The sequence below is a fragment of the Aplysia californica genome, unplaced genomic scaffold, assembly GCF_000002075.1.
Source record: "Aplysia californica isolate F4 #8 unplaced genomic scaffold, AplCal3.0 scaffold00049, whole genome shotgun sequence".
Taxonomy (NCBI): domain Eukaryota; kingdom Metazoa; phylum Mollusca; class Gastropoda; order Aplysiida; family Aplysiidae; genus Aplysia; species Aplysia californica.
Window position 1 is genome coordinate 1,282,170 of NW_004797319.1, and position 11,454 is coordinate 1,293,623.

The window sequence follows — 11,454 nt, forward strand, 5'->3', positions numbered from 1 at the left end:
GGGGGGGGGGGGGGGGGGTTGCAGGAGGGCAGGATGAGGATGAGTTTGGGGTTAAGGAGGTGGGGTTGGGGAGGGGAGGTGAGGAGTGTGAAAATGTATTTCGGATTTGAAATCGGATTTCGAGAGTTTTGATGTGGAATCGAAGGTTGGAGTGGGACGGGGGAGTAGTCAACGAGGTGGGAATAATGATTTGTAAGTGAAATTGGAGGCCATCAGTATTACGGTGGCAATCAAGATGGGGTTCAGAAAAATAATTTGACATTAAAATTCATATTCAAGATGTGGCGTCGACAAGATACCCTTGAACCATGAGGAAACCTGCAGCTGATGAGGGTACTCAACTATACATACCAAGTAAACTATGGTGGATGGAGAGAACAATTTTGAAAAGTGTGGTATGTATGGGTTAAACGCCCTTATTAGCACTGTTATTTTTTATGTACGTGCTTTTACGTACCCATTGACACAATTAACACCCCCCCCCCCCGCGGGCGGAGCTACTGACTGAAGTGTCTTTAAGCTATTCCAAAGGGGGGGGGGGGGATTAACATCGAGTTCTTATCCGCAGTAAAATTGTAATTGTAAATGGGCTGATTCATCAATGTCATACTTATAACTGTGCCTGAACTGCAAAAGGGAACTGCTGCCCTTTCTTTCCTTTTCCTTACTATCGTCATTTTTTCCTCTACTTCTTTTGTATGTCTGTCACACTATTATGACCGTTATTTCCTGGGTGCCTTGATAGTCGAAGCAGACTTTGTGCTAAAGAAGCTAGAGAGGTGAGCAGAGTAAGTCTAATTCACTGTAAGGACTTCTCTGTTGACATCCACCCCTTGGCGCTCATATGACCTTATGCACTTGCGAACGCCGTACAACCTCTACTAAAACAAAACTAAAGACACAATTTCGATCATTTAAGAGGCGGGTTTCTGTTCCAACTTGTGAGGGATAACCTTGGCTGTCATGCTTAAAACCCATCTCCAAAATGACCAAGTCATGTGGAGATACCCCCCCCCCCACCCACCCCAACAAAATAAAACAAAACAAAACAAAGCAAAACAAAATAAAAAAAACAACCACGTACGACCAACCACCCCCCCCCCCAAACAAAACAAAACAACCCCAAAAACCTTTCTTAACAATAACAACAACAACAACAACAACAACAACAATTGATTGAACTAGTGTCATTCGTTTTGTTTTGTCCTGCATAATATCAACTGAGCTTGTGACGGGCCCGAAGTGAAAAGAAAATACCCTATGTTGTTCCGGCACAGTTTGAGCATGGCATTGATAAATCAGCCCATTTACAACTGCACTGTGCTTAAGAACATGTTAATATCCCCCCTTTGGAAATGGCCTACAGACAAGTTCAGTCAGTAGCACTGCCCTAGAGGGCCGGGAGGAGGGTCTTAGTTTGTATCTGCATTCACGCCATTAAATCGTAACACATAAACAGTTAATTTTTCAACCCTCGATACAACAGAAGCGTCTGATTGGTGTCACAAACTTTTCCTCTCGGCTTCATTTCGTGTTTTTGTTTTTTCTTACCTACCAAGTGACGCTTTATCCCTCTTTGCTTGGTTTCGCGGTTCTGTCTTTCGATAAGATTTACCAAGAGACGATTTATTCCCTCTTTGTTTAGTTACGCGGTCTCCCCCCCCCCCCCCCCCAAATCTTCAGACTTACCAAGAGATGATTTATACCCTCTCGGTTTGTTATTGAATTTGTTTTTAAAACATTTTACATCTTATAATTTTGTTTTTGTTTTAGATAATCAGATTTTACCAACAGACAATTTATTCCCTATTTGTTTTGACTCGTAGTTTTGTTTGTTCCTTTAGATCATTAGACTGTACCAAGGACGATTTATTCCATCTCTGCTTGGTTTTGAATTTGTTTTCCGTTAAAAAATGTTTTTAAACATCAAGCTTACCAAGAGACGATTTATTCCCTCTTTGCTTTGTCCCCCCCCCCCCCCCCTTATTTTTAAAATAAAGATATTCAAACTTTCCAAGAGACGATTTATTCCTTCTTTGTTTTGTTTTCTTTCTTTTCTTTTGTGCTTTTAACCGCCTTACCGTGACAGGGTTCCCCTGGCGCCTCCCGGTAGAGCGACGGGCGACAGACACACTGAGACACGGCAATAGCTGCCTCGTGCTGGGTGCTGCTGTTGGCCGGACATGACGCACAGCGGGACGGGGACACGCCCCCTTTGTACGTGCCCCGAGGGCAGGCTGAAACATTTAATAAAAGATAACTCCAAAGATATATTATTATTATTATAGTTAGGTAGGTAGGTGGGTAGGTATGTAGGTTGACAAGTAGGTAGGTAGGTAGGTAGGTCGGTCGGTCGGTCGGTCGGTAGGTCGGTAGGTAGGTAGGTAGGTAGGTAGGTAGGTAGGTAGGTAGGTAGGTAGGTAGGTAGGTAGGTAGGTAGGTGAGAGTTTTATTCAGTGTTTAAGGCCATTGGCCAGCATCACATAGGACGCAATAAATATAATTTTACAGAAGAACCAAATAATGACACCACTGATACTGGTATTATGTTGATGAATTAAATTCACGATACAAATAATTGAACAATCATATCACAGGGGAAATTAATGAAGAGGCATTCAGTACTCTGGGCCGGCGACTCTTAATTTTACAGTTTTCTGAGTGGAGCCAAAGAATGTTTTGTGCAAGAGACAGTTTACTCTAAAATTGAAAAGTCCTGAACAGCCCAAGCTCAGTATTATTGTGGACATTGTCAGTTAAGTAGCACTAATAAAGACGTTCTGTTTCGTTTCCTTTCTTGAACAATTGCTCCAACAGTTTTCTTACAAAATGCATCAACCCTATAAATAGTATCAGAATGTGCAATAATATATATATTTCTATTTATCTTTTTAGGTCCATCTATCACATCCATCACATTAGTTATTTAAAAAAAAGATTTAGGTGTTTTAAAGCGTCAATAGATACACTTTATATATTTTAGAAGGTAGTCTTTGACCCCACCTGCCAGTGCCAACCTAGGCTGAGTGGAATACAATGTCCAAACAGACTGACCAGGATACTCGATACAAATTCTTCTCACACGGAAATAGAACTTGCTTTTTGTGTATGCGACGCTACATTATAGACTTCACAACACCAATCACAAGCTGTTCCACCCATTTTATACACCTTAAAAAATCCCATCACAATTTTTTACATCGTTAAACCCTACCATCTTTCATTCCATCTTGTCTCACCCTTCCCCACTCTTTAACACCATGCTTTATTACATTCAGTAACACACATCAATCCCTGCCCGATCTTTAATACTAATAATACATCTAATCATACTCCATCCCAGTACACCACACTCTTTTCGCACCATCAAATCCTTTCACCTCCCGTACCACATTGCCTCACTTTTCCTCACCCTATTAAAACCTGTTTCATCACTTTTCGCACCCCCACCTCACCTAATCCCACAAAAGCACTAATTATGATTAATGCCACCAAACCCCATTGTCCATACTTCTGTTTCGACACATCACTCCCCATCTTATCCCAGCACATTCAATGGCACCCACCACATTTTACACATTCTAATCACACCCCTTCAACCAACACGAATAAACAATAGATCTAGAATACATTCCCACCCATCTTCCCACCTTAAAGGTACTCACCCGTACACGTGATCCCGTCGCCCTGGTATCCTTCCTTGCACACGCATGTATAACGGCCTTGCCTCGTTGCGCATGCGCAAATTGCTTGTTCATGACATAATCCCCCACACAAAGATCCCTGTCCCGCTACGCGCCATGTTTCTGTCTGTTCGTCTGGAAAAACAACAAACAAACGAACAAACAAACAAACTTTATTGCAGGTACATAAGAAGAAAAGAGAGAAGGCATGAAAATACTGGCATCATTTAATATCTGCTTCTTATTTTTACCTATGGAAGAATATATGGTATAAAATCGCATGTTATACAAATGCTGACCTTTAAAGAAGGCCCTCTCAAAATCAATTTCGCGTAATATAATACGCGTCTTTATTTACACGTCATTCTGAGCATTTAACAAATATTTCACAAACACATCAAAGTTGGTTTTCGTAGAATTGGGCATTGATTTAGAGTTTGATTAGCGTGTCTTGCTCCTTGTATATCCACACACAAACAGAGACGCGTGCGCACACATACACACACATGCACACACATACACACAAACAAACAGCTACACACATACATTCCCCCACGCTCACATACACACACATACAGACACATCACCTCCCCACGTCAAATGAGACAGCGACTAACCATCATGCAGAGAACGTGCCAGCATAGCAAAATGTCTAAAGTCTGGAACGTAGAAGCTGTGGTTTGTTTGAGGCCATGCCAGACTACGAACTTCCGGCATATAGGCGTGGCGAACTCCAAAGGCGTAGAGCTGTAGTTGGGGACCGTCGCTGGTCGTGTTCCACTGGGGGTCCCACACGAGAGACCGCAAGTACACCTTTAGGGAATTGATTAAGAACAATAGTCATTTATTGATGGTTGTGAATCTATCCACGAAGAAGATTTAAGAGAGTTCACATGGGCATGGTCAGTTAATTCGATTTTAACACCCCTTTCTCCTTAAGAATAATTTTATGTAACGCTGCTGCTGTTTAGAACGTAAGACACCGACAGAAAGACAGACACAGACATAATGTGGAAGAAATCAGAAGAACTGTCCAGTATGCATTGCAAAAATATCAATATAATGTATCAGCAACTCCATTGATCACTTAATACACCATGCACCCAACGGAACAATAAATCAACAAAGAAAGCCACCAGTCGATCAAGACATCAGTCGATCTTCTGACTTGACAGTTAGTGAATAGAATATTAGGCTCAGTCTTCTGTTGAGGTCATGTATTATTTTATGGCTTTGTCTTGTTTGGGGATGTTCGATATTTAGATCAAAGCCTTATTTTGAGGCCTTCAATTAATATTTAGGTCGTAGTCTTGCTTTGACAACTTTAATTTAAGGCTCAGTTTGTTTTGAAGTCCATTCACTCATATAAGCTCAGTTTTGCTTTCAATCTCCAATTACTAGGGCTCAATCTTGTTTTGAAGTCTTCCGTCATTTCTTGTGCTCATCCATATACTTTCAACTGCCAGGCCCCAAACCGTCCCCAGTTCGTTGGTAACACTATGGAGTAGACCTGGTTGTAAGAGTTTTTTCTTTTGTTTTGTAGTAAAAGTTTTATGGCGCTTTCAACACAATAAAGTCACATTAGTGCCGTGGTTGTGATTTAAAAACATCAATAAACTCACAGCGGCTCGCACTGGGGGAGGTCCTATATTGGACTTTCCATCCGTGACCACGATCACCGCCTTCCGAGAGTCGCGGCGAGAGTCAACGAGAATGGATGCTGCCAGCATGAGAGCGGAATGTGCGGCGGAGTAGCCTCCAGGCACTTTGCGAAGAGTGTGTCTCTCGAGCCGGGCATTGAGTGAGCACTTTGTGTGGCTGCCGGTCCGGATACCGTCAATGTCGATGGTTGCGAAGGTAGCGTAAGTGATGACGGCGACTCGAGTGTTGTTCGGATCCACTGTGAAGTGTTCTAGTAGACTTGACACGAACCTAAAGGGGAAAAACCCCGAAGTTCAAACGTTTCTGTAAGTTTTAAAGTTAGAAGGTAGCAAATGAGAAAAATAAGCCTGCTGTTATAATGAGAAACGGTTTAGCGAAGAGATAGATAGATATATAGATTGATAGATAGACAGATAGATAGAGAAATAGAGAGAGAAAGAGAAAGAGAGAAAGAGAAGGAGGAAGGAGATGTAGACTAAAGACTGAGACACTGAAAGTGTATGTGTGTGTGTGTGTGTGTGTTTGTGTGTGTGTGTGTGTGTGTGTGTGTGTGTGTGTGTGTGTGTGTCTATGTATTACAGAGAGAGAGAGAGAGAGAGAGAGAGAGAGAGAGAGAGAGAGAGAGAGAGAGAGAGAGAGGGGGGGGAATATAGATATATAAATAGTTAGATAGATAGATAGATAGATAGATAGATAGATAGATAGATAGATAGATAGATAGATAGATAGATAGATAGATAGATAGACAGATAGATATGGATAGACTGATAGATAGATAGAGAGCACAAACCTCAACATCGCGTCCCATCCTGCTCGACTCACTGAAGCAGACCGATCAAGTACAAAGACCAGATCCAAAGGGCGATAACTCACTGAAGGGTTCTGATAAAGGCTTTGCAAGATTTCTCTCCCTTCCGACATGTCTTCTGTTCGCTCTGAGCAGTCGACCGGAAGCAACAGCAGCAGAGCAAAAAATGCGACCGGAAGTTGCGAATGGGCGGGACAAACGGTCCGCCAAAAACGTGTTGTGACCATTCTGGGAGAAAAAGGGAAAGAAAAGTAAATAGACCAAGCATCTCCTTGGCATTCTATCTCTCTAACCTCATTAACCTCTTATGAGAATCAGTTCAAAATTATAGATTCGTCTGTAGGTTATTGATCATACTGATACTGGAAACTTCGATAGCTTATTAAGTTTGGAAACATTGAAATTTGTACCCTAATATACCATTGAAATCGTCAACTTTGAAACCAACCCCCCCCCCTCCTTAAAAAAAGCATATTATTATATTATTATTCGTTATTCATACAGATTTCTCATTTCTGTTTTCTTTATATAAATTAATAAGGCAGGCAGCAACATGCATACTGAGAAATATTCAAGTTTGTGTTTGTAATTTTCGAATGTTGGTTCGAGATGTGCAGCAACATTGTCTTTCGTCCTCTGTTTATCGGATATACGTGTCCACGACGTCCTCAAAGAGTTATTTGTTGTTTTAGTAAAAGACGGTGCCCATTGGAGGACCGTTCCAGTTTGGTTCGGTTCGGTTTCTGGCGGCTTCGGAACACTCTCAATAGACCAACTGCCCAAACCCTCGCCCGACGCGTGGCCTTGAAAACAAACGCGTTTGTTATTGAAGGTCATGATCAGTTTTGTCGGTTTTGCCTCTCCCACGGAGGACAATCCGGTTAGCCCTATACATTCTTACGATCTCTCTGACCGTCTAGGGTTAGCCCCAATTCAACCAAAACGTCAAAACCGAGCCGAGCCGAACCGATGATGCCTATGGACACCCTTTATAAGCATGTAGAGGGACTTGCGACACAATTAGGTCATATAAGTACCGAAGATTAGAGGTGTGACCGGAGAGAAACATACACACAAAATGAGGAGAAATAAGGACGCTAGATCAAAGAGTTAAAGCAAGACACTTTATTAAAATTTAATGCCCGAATAGTACTGATTTCACGCGTGTTGAGCCTCTTCCAACACGTCAGAAATTCAACCCATTTTTTACCCGAGACCTATACATTTGGTCCGACTGTGGAGTCAAAATATATTCCCCGTATTATACGCGAAGTCATGTTATAGATAGGTATATAATATGCAAAATCACCGCATGCGAAATGAAATGTCTCCGCAAAACCCTTAACATCACAAGACGAGACAGGCAGAGAAATAAAGAAGTAAGAGCAGCTATCGGCACTGAGTCCTGCCTGCGTTACATGGTAAGACAGAGGATAAAATGGTTTGGCCACCTGTTACGCATGTCACCTGACCAGCCAGCCTCGAGAGCCTACAGCACCAAGCACTCAGGCTATAAAGGAAGAGGAAGGCCACTCAAAAAGTGGATCGAGGGTGTCAAGGAAACGCTAAGAAAGCATAACATCACAACTGAAAGAGCTGTGGAACTGGCCTACAATGGAAAACTGCGTCTCCCCTCGACGCTTAACGGTAACAGAGGATGAAAAAGTAAAAGTAAAGTAAAAAGTAAGTAAGTATATACGGTACTTTGGATTAAAGGGTATTATAGGTTGAGTATGTGGATATTTTTTCTTTCTAACTCTAACATCTTTCATAATTAATACTAGACATAATATGCCAAATATTATTATTTGTATTGAACACACTTGACTAGCACCAAAATCCTCGTTCCATAAGCATGGGTGCAAAAAAAGATTAATCCTCAATTGCTGTACAGGTGTCGCGGACAAATATATTCCTTATGGATAGAAAAAGAATTGCCACTAAGATATGATTTATAAAGTTGATTTGCTTTAGTATTGACCACCTCGGGTTTACGAAATACAAAACTGTATTTTGATAAATACTTTGCTGACCGGCGTCTGTTGAGGAGTGGTAGAGTCGTCACAGCTTCACCTAAAAGACAAAGCAGCCCGCCTAATATATACGATTAACATGATTAAGGCTGTGTCTAAAGGAGCTCAAAATATATAATCCGATTCCCTCCCCCCCATCCCTTTTCCCCCTTCTCACAATGGAAATAATGATAATAATAAAGATGATAGTAATGATAATAATAATGATAATAATAAAACAATAGTAATAAAAATAATGAAAATAATAATAATAACAACAATAATAATAATGATAATAATAACAACAATAATAATAATGATAATAATAATAATAATAATAATAATAATAATAATAATAATAATAATAATAAACGATAACAACAACATCAACAACAACAATAATGGTAATAATAATAAAAATAAAAATAATTATAGTTATAATAATTATAATGATAATGATGATGACTATAAAAATAATAATAATAATAATAATAATAATAATAATAATAATAATAATAATAATAATAATAATAACAACAACAACAACAACAATAAAAATAATAATAATAATGATAATAATAATAATAATAATAATAATAATAATAATAATAATAATAATAATAATAATAATAATAATAATAATGATAATAATAATAATTATAATGATAATAGTAATAATAATACTAACAATAATAAAAGTAATAGATATTAATTTTTGCTTTTATAGAGCGCATAATACACGCTATATAGCGTGCTCTACGTGATTTACAACTATTATTACCCCAGCAGACCCTTGAACACCCGGAAACATTCTCGTTTCCAGGCAATCATACAGTACGGACTGTGGATTGCAACAGCCCAAACACTAACAAACTGACAAAATCTTCTGCTGTCTATAGTCAGGTACCCATTCCCACTTGGGTGAAGTGAGGAGAATTCATGTCAAGTGCCTATCATAAGTTCACAAATCGACATCAAACAACTTACAGTTTTACTAATTACAAGTGGTATAATTTGAAGACACCAATGTACTCGTATATATGACTGAATTCAGTTGTCCAATCGGACGAAATAATAGATTAATGTTATTGAACACTTACAAAATCTACGACACCTTTCTACTAAAACTAACGACGGTCTTAGCTATCTTTGATAACTAGACTGTCGCAATGGCGACATTCCGTGTGACATATTTAAAACCAATTTGTTCTCCCTGGTATTTATAAACAGCTGGATGCAAAGCAGAACAGAAATATTTATGACCTGAAATGACACCTCCTACCCCTTCCCATCCCCACTTCGTGTGAGATGTCACGGAGCATTTTCCCGCAGATTGGCTCAAACTCAAATTATTATTTTTTTATATTACTTATTTATTTATCTATTTATTTATTATTGTTTTTTGGGGGTGGGGGTGAGTGGGGGTATTATCCTAACCTCTCTTATATTGCTCAGAGAAATTTCGATGTCACTTGGAACCATGAACACCTGGTCATGTTCATTATGCATCTGCACGCTTTGCCAGTTCTACTATTGTCTTTTTGGATAGATTGTGAACTCTCTTCTAACTTTCTTTTTACTATAGGGCCAATGAACGAAAATACTTGCTGCACGCGACGAAAATGTAAATTGCTAATTCACATGAGCCTCACGCAACAAAAATTAATAGGTCGAAATAAATAAATAAACAAACCGAAAAAAAACCTCTGGCAGCGAGGAAGTCGAAATGTTTGAATACTAGACAACTGTGGGTCTTGCTGATCTAAATGCTGGTCACAACCACTTTCGGCAGGTAACTTTGAAACATTTTCTTTTGGTGAGTGTTTTACGGCGCTTGTAACTGCATAAGGTCATATTATGAGCGTTTGGGACACATTAATCATTTTCGCATTGTGGGGGACTCAATTTCGAATTCTACCGGGTGGCGGCCAAAGCCTACTTTGATCAATTTTAGGACCACCAATTAGGGATCTTTAAAAAGTGCGCAACTTGCAGACTGCACCTCGGGTTTTTTAAGCCCATATTCAAGAAGGTCTGGCGTTAGATCTTACCTACCCTAAGTTCAGGGGTGTGGCTGAAAGACAGCAGTAAGAAGGAGCCAAGGAGTAGCAGTAGAACGGCAGTAGAAAGAGTTAGAAGCCCAGAGGAGGAGGCAAAGGGGGGATGGGGAGGGGGGCAAAAATTGGAGACGAACGCAGACAACAGAGTACGATTAGAGAGCAGAAAAGATTTTGAAAGGAGACTTATTAAAGAAAAGATAAGTAATATTTCGAACCGGGACCTTTTAAATCAGAGGCAGAGACCGTACCCTAGAACACGATAGTCCCCTGCATGTAACCATGTACTTGGAAGTCATAAATAAGTAAAGTTTCGATTATGAGTGATTTCATGTGGGGGGGGATAATTGTGGAGGGAAAGGGTGGGCGGCGGTACTGTTTGGTCTGTTTTGCGTCTTACGTTATTTGAAGTACAGTGACAATAGTCTGATCCTCAAAACCTGCCCAGATGCTTTTGCCTTCCGAGTCTGTTTTTGCTGTATGTTCATACTGAGTTCTTTTGGCAAGCAAGATTCGTAATACACCCATGTGAGTATAGTAAAAGGGAATAAATCCATAGCTCTAACAGTTAGTTGGATGTTGCCTTTAGTGGTAAGTACAAGGAAATGGGTCTGGATTTTCGATGTAAACTATTACCAACTGTGTCCGTGTGCCGCTAATCACTCAAATGGAGCAGCGTGGAATCTTTACTGTTAATCCTAAAATTGTTCCCCTTTTTAGCTCCCTGTCTTCTTGAACAAACAGTTTCTAAATGCCTCACAATATTTCTATAAATAGTACCAGGCAGTTGTGTAGAAAACTTCAACAATGCTTAAACAGAAAAAACCTTAAAAATCACGGACACTTGTTCCACTTTGCCCACTCAGACCTTTATCACACAGCAATTTAGAATTTTTGTTGTTGAGGTTTCAAGAAAGAGCAAGAACTCTCACAGTATTATTAGAACGTCTTGTTATTTTCCGTTATCTTTTATTGTGGTTTTTACATTTTGAAATGGAAAGTGCCAATGTGCATGACATTCTTTCAGGTTCATAATAATAATATGATGGAAACGATGAAATAAGTTTAAATGAAGCTTCATATGACAAACGATTTAGTAATCTCATGGCTTGGCTGGAAGTCCTTTATCATACCCACCCCCCTCACACACACAACACAGACAGACACACACACACACACACACACACACACACACACACACACACACACCCACACCCACACCCACACACCCA

The 11,454-nt window shown here is 39.8% G+C and overlaps 1 protein-coding gene across 1 annotated transcript in view; it reads right to left on the reverse strand.

Annotated features, from left to right (window-relative positions):
* The window catches only part of LOC101851711 (sushi, von Willebrand factor type A, EGF and pentraxin domain-containing protein 1), a gene marked incomplete in the record, with an annotated part of 56,468 nt that overhangs the window by 40,090 nt on the left and 4,924 nt on the right, over positions 1-11,454 (reverse strand). Inside the window, 5 exon segments of the mRNA XM_013079346.2 lie at positions 2,082-2,237; positions 3,666-3,818; positions 4,301-4,496; positions 5,306-5,615; positions 6,136-6,381. Of these exon segments, the coding sequence (XP_012934800.1) occupies positions 2,082-2,237; positions 3,666-3,818; positions 4,301-4,496; positions 5,306-5,615; positions 6,136-6,380 (1,060 nt within the window).